The 14,806-nt window shown below is 47.8% G+C and overlaps 4 protein-coding genes across 5 annotated transcripts; 3 read left to right on the top strand and 1 right to left on the bottom strand.

Moving 5' to 3' along the window:
* Positions 1-578: 578 nt before the first annotated feature.
* LOC101778132 lies at positions 579-2,314 on the top strand. Its single transcript, XM_004985954.3, has one exon. The coding sequence runs from the start codon at positions 659-661 to the stop codon at positions 1,256-1,258; it is 600 nt and encodes a 199-aa protein (XP_004986011.1). The 5' UTR covers positions 579-658; the 3' UTR covers positions 1,259-2,314.
* A 1,345-nt stretch (positions 2,315-3,659) lies between these two features.
* Positions 3,660-10,306, top strand: LOC101777582 (kinesin-like protein KIN-14E). Of its 2 annotated transcripts, none has more exons than XM_012848770.3 (22): positions 3,660-4,033; positions 4,936-5,234; positions 5,322-5,493; positions 5,562-5,632; positions 5,704-5,881; positions 5,963-6,072; positions 6,156-6,255; positions 6,331-6,417; positions 6,520-6,696; positions 6,894-7,164; positions 7,249-7,410; positions 7,510-7,725; positions 7,811-7,848; positions 7,974-8,134; positions 8,259-8,384; positions 8,476-8,601; positions 8,721-8,792; positions 8,869-8,931; positions 9,017-9,079; positions 9,245-9,307; positions 9,401-9,463; positions 9,565-10,306. In XM_012848770.3, exons 1-22 carry the CDS (start codon positions 3,805-3,807, stop codon positions 10,063-10,065), a joined length of 3,348 nt encoding a protein of 1,115 aa, XP_012704224.1. In that variant the 5' UTR covers positions 3,660-3,804; the 3' UTR covers positions 10,066-10,306. The 2 variants fall into 2 exon arrangements, with proteins under 2 accessions (XP_012704224.1, XP_012704223.1); XM_012848769.3 differs by having other exon boundaries at positions 7,971-8,134.
* Positions 10,307-10,791: 485 nt separating this feature from the next.
* LOC101775553 lies at positions 10,792-11,969 on the top strand. Its single transcript, XM_012849183.2, has one exon. It carries the CDS (start codon positions 10,966-10,968, stop codon positions 11,713-11,715), a length of 750 nt encoding a protein of 249 aa, XP_012704637.2. The 5' UTR covers positions 10,792-10,965; the 3' UTR covers positions 11,716-11,969.
* A 622-nt stretch (positions 11,970-12,591) lies between these two features.
* LOC101777171 (probable RNA-binding protein EIF1AD) lies at positions 12,592-14,393 on the bottom strand. Its single transcript, XM_004985952.3, has 4 exons — positions 14,161-14,393; positions 14,009-14,084; positions 13,796-13,922; positions 12,592-13,025 (listed from the first exon to the last, which is right to left on the bottom strand). Exons 1-4 carry the CDS (start codon positions 14,275-14,277, stop codon positions 12,842-12,844), a joined length of 504 nt encoding a protein of 167 aa, XP_004986009.1. The 5' UTR covers positions 14,278-14,393; the 3' UTR covers positions 12,592-12,841.
* Positions 14,394-14,806: the final 413 nt, after the last annotated feature.

Raw genomic sequence — 14,806 nt, 5'->3', positions numbered from 1 at the left:
AATACCTTCTAACCCAGTTAACGAATCGATCATTTACTTCCATCATCGATGCCCGAGCCAGACTCACTAAATAAGGAAGGCTAATAGGTCCGACAATTACTGCAAGCGTGTATGCATAATTAATTCTACTCGGTAATCCATCCGATTAAGAAGATACTTTGGACTTTTAGCATTGCTACTGTATTGTTTAAAAATTTTTCTAAACGAACAGTATTTGTGGGACGGAGGGAGTATAAAAAAAATCAGTGTATCATTTTGCAATTGGATCCCGTTACCAGCGCCTTTGGCAGCTTCCCATGTTGCAGTTCAAGTGTGAGCTAGTAACAAAAAATTGAACTCGTCACGGGAAAATCGCAACGCTCATCACCCAGATACAAAAAATCCGCACAGGAATCCCACTGCATCTACCTGGAGATTCCCTGGACCCTCTCCTCAAGCGGGGCCCGCTCGATGGCAGATGACACGTCATCGCCGTCCTTCGCCCACTCACTCTCCTTGGTCTCCTCTTCCAGCCCTCCAACCCGGCCGGCACTATATATAACCAAAACCAAAGCCAGCATCCAAACCCAACACAATCACTCGGGCGCAGCCGCCCGCACAGCCTCAACAGCACGAGGTGAGGGAGGAGCTCAAGGGATCGGCGGTCTGCTGCGCGCCAATGGCGATGCCGAGGGCGCCGGGCGCGGGGTCGCTCCGGTTTCTCGGCCTCCTGAAGCAGCCGGAGTCGGGCCCTGACGCACCGCCGTTCGAGCTCGACGAGCGCGACGTCGTGTGGCCGTCTGGCGGCGGCCAGGACGGGTGGGCTGCCCCGCCGGTGCCCGACGCGCAGCCGCCGCCGCCCCGCGCGAGGCGTCGCGCGCACACGGTGCCGCAGAGCTTCGGGCTGTCGTCCCTCCTTGCCGAGGGCGGCGGCGGCGGCGGCAACCAGCGGGCGGGTGTGGCCGTTCCCGTGAGGGCGGTGGCGCCGGGAGCAGGCGCCGCCGCGCCGAGGCAGTCGGCGCCGGTGAGGGTGCCGGTGTGGCCGGGGAAGGCGGGGGCGTCGCGCCGCTCGGAGGACGGGCGGGGCGGCGGCAGGAAGGCCGCGGACGAGTCGGACGACGAGGAGGGGGAGGAGATGGTGCCGCCGCACGTGGTGGCGGCGCGGCGCCACGCGCGGTCGTCGTCGGTGCTGGAGGGCGCCGGGCGGACGCTCAAGGGGCGCGACCTCCGCCGCGTCCGCAACGCCGTGCTCCGGCAGACCGGGTTCCTGGACCTCTGAACAAGCCAAACCATCAGCAGCAAGCAGATCTCTTCAGCTCCTGCCATTTCAGGCCCGCCTCCTCTAGTTTGCACACCTGAATTGAATTCAATACATTCAATCTGATTGGTTTGAGAACCCCGCCTCTTGTTCTGCACAACGCCTCAAAATTTCACCTGAATTCAGCACATTCACCAGGATGTTGACTGCATATCAAATGGCCTAGCTAGATCTTCGCAACCATGAGAACAGCAACAAGAAGCATCATCATCATCATCATCATCATCATCATCTCAAAACTCGTTTTTTTTCTAAGCACAAGTGCACAACCGTCGCGATCACAATCGATGCTCCTGATTGCCAGCATGTCCATTAACCGCTGTTGGATGCTGTAGTCTATGACCAAGTTGGGATCGTCTGGCCCTAAAGAAAGCCGTGATTTTGACACGGGCAATATAAATACGAAGCATCAACCATCCTAGAAAACTAGAATATAGCAGCATCTGCAGAGCTGGGTGGTTGTTTCACACCAGCATGATGCAACGTAGATTGTACCCACTCGCCCAATCGGCCATTGTTTTTGGCCCTGAACATGGGCGTAACATGGAAGCCAATAGGCTCGTCAGGTATTCCAATCATTCTTCTATTGCATTCCTCATTTCCTCTTCTTCCTCCTCTGCTCGGCCGGCGGCTCATCAGCTTGTGGTGGTGGGGTTGGTGGCGCACGTACAGCGAGCCTCCATTATTCTACTCGTCGCCAGTGGCGGCGTGACGGCTGGGCCTGGGCGCCTTCAGAAATCGGCGATCCCAAGTTCAGATCCCTATGCCGTGATTGTCCTCTTGTCTTCCACAGGCTCCAGATTCAGGGTATGCAATTCTTTTTTTCTTTTCTTTTCATGTTCTTGTGTGTCAGTGTGTGCCATCGTGTGCGCCAGCCGTCCTTTTTGCCTCTCGTCGTTTGGTCCAGTCCGGGCTGTCCCTGTCATGGCTCGTGGACTCGTGAGTGGGACGGATGGGTTAATCTGCCTGTCGTGTTCCTCTTGGATCACTGATGATTGGGGGGTTACCATTTTACCAGCCCGTGTTAATCGGTTTCTGTGTGAAGCTCTGGTTGGCCGTGGATGAGTCAATGCCACGGCTGATGGACATGGGAGGGTAATATATTGTATTGTTGTTACGACGTTTGTACTGCGGCCATGGTAATCCTTCTCCTGCTTGGATTGGGATTACGGCGATGGAGAGGAGTGTTTATTACTTTATTGCATTGCATTTTGGACAGTGACGTGTCTAGAAAATGGCAAAGCGCGATTCTTTATCAGAGAAAAGAGAGGCTTTGCCATCTGAATCAAAAACAAAAGCGATGTGCGTAGCATGATAGCAACCGCATTGTCTGTAGCCTGCGCATATCCTGATATATGATATCCCTTGGTTTCTCAGATTTCTAGAACTCTGCATCCTGCTGACATGCATCAATGCATGGGCGTGGCACACGACCCGAAACTCATCGGAATGTTTTTTTACAAAGTTTAGTAGATAAGTCCAATGTCGAGTTATCCTAAATAAGGATGGTACTTGCGTCACGTATGCACGAAGCGGCATGTGTGTGCACCTTTTCTGTCAGACTGGGCTTTCAACTTTGTCTGATAAAAACCGAGTTTTGTGGCAATCGACAAGAACGGTTTGTAGCTAGGCTCCCTTTATTCCCTTCTATCTCTATGCTATGTAGTAGCGGCTAGGATTTGGACAGCCGCGTCCGATCAGATCGACGATGCTAGCTCTCACTCGGGTAGGCTCGATCTGCCAAGATATAACCAAAGTGACTTTGGAACGATGCGGTGGTGAATTCTATTTGGTCGTTCTCCTCCTCTATCCTCCTAAAAAAAAAATTTCAACGCCCAGCTCAAAATGTTTTGTGCTGACCCCCTGCTGAACCTAATGTTTTGATGAGCTTGACAGAAGCTCCTAATGAATGAAAGTGGTGGAGATCATCTCCCCCGGTTCCCCTAGAATGTTTCAACAGAGCAAGACGTCCCTCTAATTCTGTCTTAGACGAATACAAGCGGATTGAAGTGAAATATTAGGGATTTAAGAGGAAATTAGTTTATTTTAAATTCAATCTTCTTAATTCCCTTCCAATTCTCTTCTACCCAAACAAAGCTCTCAAAGATACCTGATCCTGTTGCAAGATAGTGCTGCTGTTGCTTTTGCTGCTGCCGGAGTAGCTTTTAAGAGTTTCTGTTGGGCTCGTCAGAAGAGCACTCAGCCCTGCAACAAGGCCCAGCCCGCAGAAGCCCACAAAAAACACAAATCGCGGAACAGATGGCCCAAGGGCTCTGGTGAATCTGAAGCCCGTCATCGAGTGTGCAGGCAACGGTCCGGTGCGCTCGACTCCCAACGGTCGTCAATATCAGCAGTTCGAATTCCAATCGCGGGGCAGGCAGGAGCACAGCCAAACCCCAAACCATTCCCAAATCATCTCCCCCCCAAATCCATCCAGCAAGCACATCTCCCCCGAATCCACCTCACGCCTCCCCTCTCTCTAGCTCGCCGAAGCTCTCTTGGATCCAATGGAAGGCGCGGAGGCGCGGTGCCCCAGCGGCGGCGACCCCATGGACTTCTCGTGGGCCGTCGACGGGGAGAAGCCGGCGGCGGCTTGCGCCAGCCCCAGCCGCGACGAGGAAGCTGCCCCGGCCCCGGCGCCGGCTCCTTCTCCGCAGGAGGTGGCGGAGTCCATGATTCTCGTGTCCGGCCCGCGCGTCGTCACGTCCGGCCTGAGGCAGGGCGACTGCCGCTCAGGTGGTGTTCCTATACCTTGCTCTTAGGGTTCATTGTTGTTCGGTTAATTCGAATCGGATCGTGCTAGTTAGTTATCCTCGGTTCTTGGAGCTCGGAGGCTTCCTTTGCGGGGGTCGGTCAGAGTAGAGATCTTGAATTGGTACTTGTTGGGGGTCGAGGGGAACAAACCCTAGGCACCGCACCCCTCCCCAAATTGGTTCCTTCCCCCCCGATAATTTAGAAGCTAGATCTATTCAGATTCGCAGATTGAGAAGTACTGTCACATACGCTGATTTTATTTTTTCCAATTAGAAGCTCCTGGGGTGTTGTGCTGCAGAGGGAACATACCAAGATCCTCCTACATACAGGAAGAAAAATCCTTTGTAGTGGTGGGACTGTCATGCACCCAACATTCTTATGCTCATGTTTTAGATTAGGCTTGATGAAACACTGTTTCCTTGATAAGAAACTGGTGAGCATTGCCTTTACATCAAGAAATTATTTTGCGGTTTGTTATACCATCTTCCAACATAGGAACTCTCAGTGGATCGGTGTGCTTACCTGATCTTTTATCCCCACAAACTAAATAAAGAACAGTAATGAGATTCACATTGTAACTGAAGCTAGGATATCGTTATGGCTTGCGGTTGACTGGTTTGCACTATTGAATATATGATCTCATCATATTGCAATTATGTTACAAGCTTGTTGGGTTTCAATGGCCTAATTGGGTGATGAATTATTAATTTTTTTCATAGTTGTTTCTGAATAATCTACCATACATACACAGGCTACAAGTGATTGTTCCTGATATCAAAATTCTCAATGTTAAAATAAAAGTATTTGAGAGACTTTCACTTCATTATATTTTGGTAACTCTACAGAGCCCCTCTTACTCTCATCTGCTGCCTGTCACAAAACAGATGGCTCTGTTCTGTTCATTAATGCTGGTGGCGGTGCAATTGATGGCTGTGACTCCGATGTAAAGGTTACCGGTGATTCATTCTTTGAAGGAGGGGATGTGATAGAAACGAATGAAAGCATAATTGAAGGTGGTGATTGTCCCTCTATTTACCACTCAGCACGCTATGGCAGTTTCAGCTACAAGTTTGATGGTCTTGCCCCTGGAGACTATTTCCTAGATCTGCATTTTGCGGAGATACTCTACACCTTTGGGCCAAAAGGAATCAGTACATTTGATGTCCTCGTGCAAGATGAAAAGGCAAATAGACTAACTTGTAAACGCTCATAATTGTCCCTCTTGGTTTCTGTTCAGGTTCAGCTAAGAAAATCACTTTTCAATTCACAGATATTGTCTCAATTTGATGTTTATGCTGTGGTTGGCGGAAATAGGCCCCTTCAAGTGCGTGATATTAGGGTTACTGTTGAGATGAATGGTGCTATTATGGTCAATTTCAGAGGAGTAAGAGGAAGCCCCATGGTTTGTGGGATTTGCATTCGGAAAGCACCACTTTTAACAGGTAAGGAACTGATTTTATTCAATTTACTTATTTTCAGAGAGATAAACTTTGTCTTACACTTGTGGCAGCAAACTCAGTTACAGATGGGAATGTCTTGTGCAAAAACTGTTCAGCAGATATTGATTTCTCAAACACCCAGGTTAGAACTTCAACATACTGTTACAATTTCATGTGTGATGTGACCCTTATTCATGAGCTATGACTATGCAGACTAGGACAAGTAAATTGATCTCGAAGTACGAGAAACAGATTGAGGAGCTAACCAGCCAATGCACTATGAAGTCCAACGAGTGTTATATGGCGTGGTCTTCAGTAGACTCAACCAATCTGGAACTTGGCAGACTTAAAATAGAGCTTCACCAAAAGGGCGCTGAAATGGAGAGTCTTGGTATGGATTATGCCATTGCAGCAATCATCTTCAATCCTAATTGTTTGCATATGCTCACCATTTTTATCCATTTGCCTACAGAGCAAGCACTTGGTAGAGAGAGTGACCAACTAAGAAATGTTTCCCAGAAATACGAAAATGACAAGAAATTGTGGACTGCTGCCATATCTAACTTGGAAAGGAAAATTAAGGTAAAGAAGATTTAATGCATGCTTTATCGCAGCAGCAACTGCAACCAGTTAACTTCAACAATTTTTCTCTCCTTAATCCTCAGGCCATGAAACAAGAGCAGGCACTGTTATCTATTGAAGCACATGATTGTACAAATGCAATTCCTGATTTGAGCAAGATGGTCGAAGCAGTTCAGGGCCTAGGTAATATCTGAAGTGGCATTGTTTTGCAGCCTTGCAACTGTTATAAATAAACAATGTATGGTTTAATTATTGCAGTTGCACAGTGTGAAGATTTAAAACTGAAGTACTATGAAGAGATGGACAAGAGGAAGAAGCTTCATAATATTGTTCAGGAGACAAAAGGTGTCTATTATCCTTTATTTGTTCATTTGTTTACACAATAACATTTACCTGGAAGAATGGACTTAATATTCCCATTCTATCTGTCTTTCTCTGCTATTTCAGGAAATATCAGGGTTTTCTGTCGGTGCCGACCCTTAAGCAAAGATGAGGTGTCATCAGGTCAGAAATGTGTAGTGGATTTTGATGGAGCCAATGATGGGGACATTGTGGTTGCAAATGCTGGAGCAACTAAAAAGACATTCAAGTTTGATAGGGTGTTCACACCGAAGGATGATCAAGGTATATTAGTCATAACTTTGATGTGTGAATGAGGCTGTAGTTTTTTACAATTGTAATCCTTTCAATTAGACATATTAGTCTACACATTCAGCTGGGTATTTGTACATGTTAGGCTGAAAAGCAAAACTGCTAAGCACTATTAAGTTATGTTGCATTAAATAACTTCCCTTACATGACTTTGGTTGTCTAATGAGCAGATGTTGTGTATGCCGATGCATCTCCGCTGGTCACATCGGTCTTAGATGGCTACAATGTGTGCATCTTTGCTTATGGACAGACAGGAACAGGAAAGACCTTTACCATGGAAGGGACTGAGAGGAACAGGGGAGTTAATTATAGAACTCTGGAAGAATTGTTCAAGATTGCAGAGGAGAGGAAAGAAAGTGTCACATACGACTTATCCGTTTGTGTTCTTGAGGTTTACAACGAACAGATCAGGGACCTTCTTTCCACGTCTCCATCTAAAAAGTATGACAAATTATTTGTTGGCCCTGTTTTTCATTTACAGTAGTATCAGTTTGTGTTAATTCAACATTCATCTTTTGCATTTAGGCTGGAGATCAAGCAGAGCAGTGAAGGATATCATCATGTGCCTGGATTAGTGGAGGCCAAAGTCAAAAACATAAATGAGGTTTGGCACGTTTTGCAAGCTGGAAGCAATGCAAGGGCTGTTGGTTCAAACAATGTAAATGAGCACAGCAGTCGCTCACACTGGTTGGTCACTGTTTTTATTATAATATATATTTTTTTATTATTTCTGAGATGTTGCTTGTTGTCAAAATGGTTCTTTTCACCTTTTTAACTTTGCTTCAGCATGCTATGCATCATGGTGAGGGCGACGAACCTGCTGAATGGAGAATGTACAAGTAGCAAGCTTTGGCTTGTAGATTTGGCTGGAAGCGAGCGCTTAGCCAAGACTGATGTGCAAGGTGAACGGCTTAAGGAAGCACAAAATATTAACAGATCACTTTCTGCATTGGGTGACGTCATTTCAGCTCTTGCTACAAAAAGCAGCCATATACCCTACAGGTTTGCAGTATTCATATAACTGCATGTGTAAGTATGTAACCCATTTGTTTTTATCACTCACTATTTTTGTGCCTTTTCTGGTCAGAAATTCCAAGTTGACACACTTGCTGCAAGATTCTCTAGGTAAGATGATCTGCTTGCTCAAGGAAAACCATTTCCATGATTAAAATAACATTTTCCTATATTTATTTTTTCCACTTAGCCATATGATTAATTTTCTCTGTTCCTTTTGACACTGATAATAGGAGGAGACTCTAAAGCATTGATGTTTGTGCAAATTAGCCCATCCGATAGTGATGTATCAGAAACCTTGAGTTCATTAAACTTCGCCAGCCGTGTTCGGCGTATTGAATTGGGACCAGCAAAGAAGCAAGTTGATACTGTTGAACTTCAAAAGACCAAACAGATGGTGAGTTTCAGCTGTGCATTTTCCTAAGTTAACTTTCATGATAACTTGCACACTGTGCTAGCAACCTGCTTGAGGCTGGCTTAATGATATGTAATTTACATTTTTCCTGCTGAATGAATGTTAGCTTGAAAGAACTAAGCAAGAAGTCAGACTTAAGGATGACTCTTTGAGAAAGCTAGAAGAGAACTTGCAAAATTTCGAGACCAAAGCCAAAGGGAAAGAGCAACTTTGCAAGAACTTGCAAGAAAAGGTATATAATTATTTGAAGAGTTGGTTCTTCTGGTGTTTCTTGGTTATTGTTTTTTGACTTGTACCTGACAGCCTGTTGAAACATATATTAGGTAAAAGAGCTTGAAGGTCAGTTAGATTCCAAGGCACATTCTCAAATGACATCAGAGAAACAGCAGCGTCAGCTCTCTGGAAAACTAAAGGAGAAAGAAGAAATGTGTACTGTTCTTCAGCAGAAGGTACAAACGGAAGTAGTTACTGTTGTTTACATGCTAGAAGCATGAACAGTTATTGTTGTTGTAGTTACTTAATTAGGAAACTTGAAATTTCTGTGTACCCATTCTTATCTCCTTTTCAGATCGTGGAGTTAGAGAGCAAACTTAGACAGCCGCACCAATCAGAATCTGAGGTTGCAGTTCTCAAGCAAACGGTAATTTACAAGTAGTTATCAATGAGGTTTAGCAGCACGCTTTGATTGGTTTTATATGTTTTTTTCCTTTCCTCAGATCAAAGAGATGGAGCTCAAGTTGAAGGAACAAGAACATGACCGATCAGTTGTGGAGTTGAAGGTGACTCCTGTAAAGATTAAACATTTTATATCTTTGGCTCTGCTATATGAATCAGTTTAATCATTATTATTGTTTATTTTTTCAGATCAAAGACCTGGAACTCAGGTTGAAGGAACAAGAAAACCAGCAATCTGTTGCAGAATTAAAGGTGCTCCTTGAACGATGTGCTATCTTTGATTCTACTATATGATTGTTTTTTTTTACCAAGCTCCTGCCCTCTTTCAAAAATATTATTACCAATCTAGCAATAACCATCATTATATTTGGCAACATTTTTGGATTTGTTTTATTGATTTACCTTTTCCTTTCTTAGAACAAAGAGCTGGAGCTCAAGTTGAAGGAACAAGAACACCAGCGGTCAGTTGCTGAACTAAAGGTGTCTCCTCTAAAGATGCTGTGCTATCTATCTTTAATTCTACTACATGTTCCAGAACAGGCAGCTGACCTTTTTATGCCCCCAAAAATGTAGGCAAGGGAAATAGGACTTGAACTGTTGGAAACACAGAGAACTGAGGCAATGCTTCAGATTAAGGTATCCTTCTTTCCTGGAACTGCTATAATATATTATACCCAGTATTGCATTTATTTGAGCGTGGTTAAAGTAACGCCGAGCTTGACCTCTCCATATTTCAGCTAAGAGATCTTGAAAGCAAGCTCAAAGCACAAAACCCAAACATGATACTGGACTCCACCATTGCTACTCCTGGAGAGGCAAAGTTGCTGCCGTTTTCTAGGGTTGAAGCGATGATCGAGAAGGAAAATCACCTCCTGAGGAGCTCGAATTCCCTGAACAAGCAGCAGCCTCTCAGCGAGAACTCTTCTCTTCCTGAGGCTCCTGAAGCAGTGGTGAACGAGAAGAAGAGAAAAGGTGATGCAAGGAACGCATCCATCGGTGGTGAACAAGAGAACAACGGCCCTGCATCTGGTCAGAATGTTGGCAGGAAGAGGAGCCTGCCGGGCGAGCGTGAGTCGAGGCAAAAGAGAACATCAACCGAGCCTCAGGTGAAGAATCTGGGAAGGTCAACGGCATCGTCAAGGGCCGCTGCCGCTGCTACACACAAGGTGTCGGCCCCTAGTTCCCGATTCTCCAGGCAGCAACCAGGCGGGAACAAGACGAGAGGATGGGTCAGGTAGATGATGGTGCGGTGCCATGCTCGTACTCTCGTTGTAGTCGTAGTAGATTTCCATTTGTGGTAGCATGGCTTGTACTTACTCCGGATGCATCATCTGTTGTGTTGGAAGGAGGCTCAACTTTTTGCTGAGTCCTGCTGCATCCTAGCCTATCAGGAGTACATTACTGCTACGTTTGCAGATTCAATTCAACAGAAAAGGGCAGAATTGGCTGCATATCCCTTGTGTGGAGCGGGTGATCTTATTATGCTGTTGATCAGTAGTTACTTCTGATGGTAATGTCCTGAGGTTTTTGTCACTCTGCTGCACTCACTGTATGAGTCTCGGATACTATATCAAGTCTGTTGTCTTGAAAGTCATCAGGTCATGCATTGCATTGCTACCTTCTAAGGCTGGAATGGGCGAAAACAGCATTTGGCTGGATACGGCGGCCTTCTGCCGTGTCGCTATGCCCTGCAGCTCCAAGCTGCCGCGTTGCCGAGCTCGCGTCGCAAGCAACAGCGCATCGGCGTTTCAGCCTCAGTCCCTCCCGGTCCCGGCAACCCAGCAGAAAAGGACGAGACGAGACGGAAGACGCCAAGCAGGCAACGCAAGCAAAGCCGTGCGAGCCGCCCCCGCTCCCAGGGCGCCGCTCGCCCGCTCCCACGTGAGCCCACGAACCCAAACCGTGTGCTCCTACACCCCGTTTGGCCACAAAACCCCGTGCGCCACGCGGGAAACCACGCGCCCACCCTCCCCGCGCGCCCACCGGACACCCCGCCCGACTTGTTTCTCCCCCTCTCCCGCCTCCCGGGCCGCGCTTTATCACCAAGCTCCCTGCTCTCACCACTCCTCCCTCCTCCGCAACACACAGTCATCCATCACACCAGAGGCGATCGACCTCAGCCGATTAGCTAGCTAGCGATGTGCCGCGCCACGACGATGGAGGACGGCCCCCACGCCGGGGGCTTCCTCCGCCCGACCCTCGACATCCGCGCCTTCTACCTCCGCCTCTCCTCTTCCTCTTCCCCTTCCGCCCCGGCGCCGGCGGAGCTCGCGCTCGTCTACCACCCGGCGATAGGCGGCGCCGCGCTGGCGCTCAACGGCCGCGCGCTCCCGCCGGCGGCGCCCGCGGAGGTCACGCTCCGCCAGGTCGCCGGGGACGCGTACGCCAGCGCCGACCGCGTCGCCGCCACCGAGGGCGCGCGGTTCGAGGTTTACGCCGGGAAGGAGATGGCGGCGGAGGGCGTCTTCAGGCGCCGCCGAATCAGCGGGGAGGGTGGTTGGCGCGTGGAGTGCCGCCGGGCCGCGGCGGCGTCGCCGACGGTGGCGGTGGCGGAGGTGGTGGTGCTCGCGGAGGGCGGCGTGCTGATGCGGGACAGGGCGAGGGCGACGTCCAGGCGGCGGATCGGGTGCGGGGCCACGAGGCTCGAGGGGATCCCGGAGGAGGCCACGGACGTCGGACGGGGGTGCCAGTGCGGGGGGGCATGCGGCGATGACGAGTGGGAGGTGGTCGGGGACGACTCCGACGACGCCGTGGCGTGGAAAGAGGAGGAGGACGTCGAGGTGGAGACGGTGAGGTGGGCGATGGAGATGGGTGTGTGGGCCGTCTGCCTCGGCGTCGGCCTGCTCGCCACGGCCAGGCGGTTCCGCCGGAAGCGTGCCTTCTGGTGAACGCCGGCCGCTTCCTGCCACGGGTTCTCGTCACGCCCAGACGAAAATTTTTGCCTGTAGCTTTAAGTGTAAAACCAAAGATTCTGTACAGGTTTCTCAGGAATTTCACTTTGCTTTATGAGTGTACATTTCCTTTGATCAACAAAGGCTCGTAGGACTAAGTTCTGTCTGTAGTTTTAAGTGTAAACTCGAAGATTTGGTGCAGGTTCCTCAACGATTTCACGAGTTGATCAACAAAGACAGACTCTTATCCATCTTCTGCGTGTACCATCGTGTCCGTGTGACTTGACTGGTTCCAAGAATCGTCGCTGGCTCCTGAACAAACGAATTTGCTGCGTTGCACGTCCTCCTCCGGTAGTTCAGCGGTTCGATGAGATCAAAGCTAAATTATCAAAAAGATTACCTCAAAGTCAAACATCGATTTTTATTTTGCGAATTAGTCAAACATCGATTGGCAAGACGATAATGTTCAATCAACCAAGACTTCATCTTCTGCGTTTAGCTTGTTCCTTGATGCCGTCTTTGTTGGTAATTCAGCAGTTAGATAATATCTCAAAGTTGACCTCAAACATCCGAGTTTCCAGCGAATGATCGCCACCACGGTGCTAGATTTTTCAGTACGCTAGCTAGTACATCAATCGGCAGCCTTGCTGGGTCCTTATCTAGAAGGTAGCAGACAGGAGCACAGAAGGCTTGCAACAACAGCTAGCGAAAATTCTTTGGATGTTGACACTCTTGAAAAACACGCCATTACAAAGAGGATTACTTTTCCACCATTTGACCTCTGAATTGGCCAATTCCACGTCAGTGGGCACAGCTTCAGTGAAAACGAAAACACGTCGAGGGAGACCCCGACTTCCTTCTTAGCAGACTAGCTGACAACCTGACAATGAAAATGCCATCGCAGAATTTGAACATTCTCACATACACTCAATGTATAGCTCAAGGCCCAGTTCATCCACTCACATCACAAATATCTTGACAGAGCAGGCAATTTTTTTATAGGAAAACGAATGCCAGCAGAATATGAGCATTTGGTGCAAGTGGATGTCATCCGAACCTGAGTTGTTTTGGAAACTAACACTGGACATCACAACATCAATGGCATGCTACTATCTAAACTTGTTTAGGAATCAGAACCACTGTCTGAATCAGAATACAGTTCATATAGTCTATTCCTGTTCGTGTTTGCTTCTAGCGGTGGCAGATCATCATCTTCATCAGAATCTTGTTCCTCATCAACCTGGGTAGTTTGTACTTGTGTTCCCGCCTGTGAACCTTCATTTGCAGTTGACTTGAAAATAGCTGGCCTGATATAAGAAGAGATGAATTGATCAGAAGAATAATTTGAGGATGTCAAGCTGGCAGCATTCAGTAGTGCCTAGCACTCCAGTGCTGGTATAAATGTTGCTCTCTCTAAAAAAAAAGGAGTGCTGATACAAATGTGCAGCCCACGAGCTGATATTTCTAAGGTCAAATAGCAGCTTAGGATCCCAGTGTTATTTTTGTGCCATTGTTACAAAATACATCATGAAATTCAGCTGTATCAAAACAATTCAGTCACAATAAGAAGTTTATATTTGTCTAAACCTAGATGGAGTATGGTAGAAGAAACTTTCCACTGTTGTTGCCTATATGCCTATCATCCATGACTCAACACACCACCTTCAAAACAGTAGGGTTGACGATGGGTGCAAATTATTTCACATTAATTCTTCCTTTTGTCTTTCATGTAGATTTTGATTAATTGACATGAAGGAAACCATTCATCATGTGCATATAAAGAAATGCATTTAGTTACCCTTCCTTGTGACACAACTTACAAGGCAAGTAAATCGACACCCAATATTGCAGGCAGTCATGTAGTTTATATTCTATTAAGAATTTAAAATGCACCATCGTTTGTGGCACATTGCTAAAACAAGCTATGATATGTAACTGTTAACTAACTTTCATGCGCCGAACCTGATCACTGCTCTCCAGTGCAAACGTATCCTAAATTTTGTGTCAATTCTTAAGCCAGAGCTGAGAGCTGTTAGTGCTTGACCATTGCCTAGCATCATCGAACAAGGAAGCTTACCAGTTACCAGACTTCTGCAGAGCCCGAACTTGTTCGTGGAAGAGGACTTGCGAGACAACGCACGCAATCTTGCTCCCTGATTCCAGAGCCTGATCCCTCCCACTAGCATCGACAACCACGAAACTCCCTGCGTATTCAGAGCAGCCACGGTCTCATACTAGTAGTAGTAACCGGGAGAACTAATCAACTCCTGGCGAATTTAGGATTACTCACCGCTCTTGATCCAGAAGCTCCTCTGGAACTTGGCCGGGAACAAGGCCAGGGATTTGACGCCCTCGCCGTCCATCACCTAGCCAGGAAACAGACGTGCACTGAGTCATCTGTACAGAGCCGGAAGCCCGGGGGGAGCATCAACAAGCGCCTACCTCGATGACGTTGGAGCCCCGCAGCGTGAGGACCTGCATGATGCTCTCGCCCTCGGCGAGCGTGACGGCGGCTCCCTCGTCGCACGCCCGCCGCAGGTTCTTCCTTCCCGCCTTCATCTGCTCCTCTCCCTTCTTCGACGGAGCAAGGGGAGCGGCTTTGCTCTCGCGGGGATGGAAGCTCGAGGGTGGAGGGTAGACACGGCGGCGGCGGCTGCAGAGGAAGAGAGGAGTCTGGGAAGATTTTGGCTGAACGGGCCGGTGTGTTCTCAACTAACCAAGTTGGGCTAGGAGGCTTTTGGTCATTAGGCCCAGAAGAATTATGTACATGTTGGCCCACGATATTTGCATGTCACACCTAATATGGTCATTACTCATTTTAGGCTCAAAAAAGAGAAAATCACATGGTCTGCGTGTGGCGATTTTCTCTTTTTCTTTAAATATTTTTATTTCTGGACGAGAAGAATGTTTTTTTTAGCGTAGATGAATGAGTATATGGCATCATCTACGTGCCGGATTAGCAGCTTTGTGTCACGATCGACTGATGGAAATGCTTCTGATGTATTTTCATTTATTAGAGGAGCGACGATTTTTGTGTTTGTGAGGCATGGAACAGGGGGGCGCCCATGTCCCGTCTATTTTGACAGTG

The sequence above is a fragment of the Setaria italica genome, chromosome IX (assembly GCF_000263155.2).
Source record: "Setaria italica strain Yugu1 chromosome IX, Setaria_italica_v2.0, whole genome shotgun sequence".
Lineage (NCBI taxonomy): Eukaryota > Viridiplantae > Streptophyta > Magnoliopsida > Poales > Poaceae > Setaria > Setaria italica.
Note: the sequence above shows the minus strand (reverse complement) of the source record. Positions and strands in the feature narration are given on the sequence as shown.

What these genes read in the sequence shown, in the direction of transcription:
- LOC101778132 (XM_004985954.3), top strand. Translation starts at nt 659, where the DNA reads ATGGCGATGCCGAGGGCGCCGGGCGCGGGGTCGCTCCGGTTTCTCGGC.
- LOC101777582 (XM_012848769.3), top strand. Translation starts at nt 3,805, where the DNA reads ATGGAAGGCGCGGAGGCGCGGTGCCCCAGCGGCGGCGACCCCATGGAC. An exon ending in AATCTGTTGCAGAATTAAAG is followed by an intron (nt 9,080 to 9,244) that starts GTGCTCCTTGAA and finishes TTCCTTTCTTAG; the next exon opens with AACAAAGAGCTGGAGCTCAA. An exon ending in GGTCAGTTGCTGAACTAAAG is followed by an intron (nt 9,308 to 9,400) that starts GTGTCTCCTCTA and finishes CCAAAAATGTAG; the next exon opens with GCAAGGGAAATAGGACTTGA.
- LOC101775553 (XM_012849183.2), top strand. Translation starts at nt 10,966, where the DNA reads ATGTGCCGCGCCACGACGATGGAGGACGGCCCCCACGCCGGGGGCTTC.
- LOC101777171 (XM_004985952.3), bottom strand. Translation starts at nt 14,277, where the DNA reads ATGAAGGCGGGAAGGAAGAACCTGCGGCGGGCGTGCGACGAGGGAGCC. An exon ending in GAGCTTCTGGATCAAGAGCG is followed by an intron (nt 13,923 to 14,008) that starts GTGAGTAATCCT and finishes CTGAATACGCAG; the next exon opens with GGAGTTTCGTGGTTGTCGAT. An exon ending in CTGCAGAAGTCTGGTAACTG is followed by an intron (nt 13,026 to 13,795) that starts GTAAGCTTCCTT and finishes TTCTTATATCAG; the next exon opens with GCCAGCTATTTTCAAGTCAA.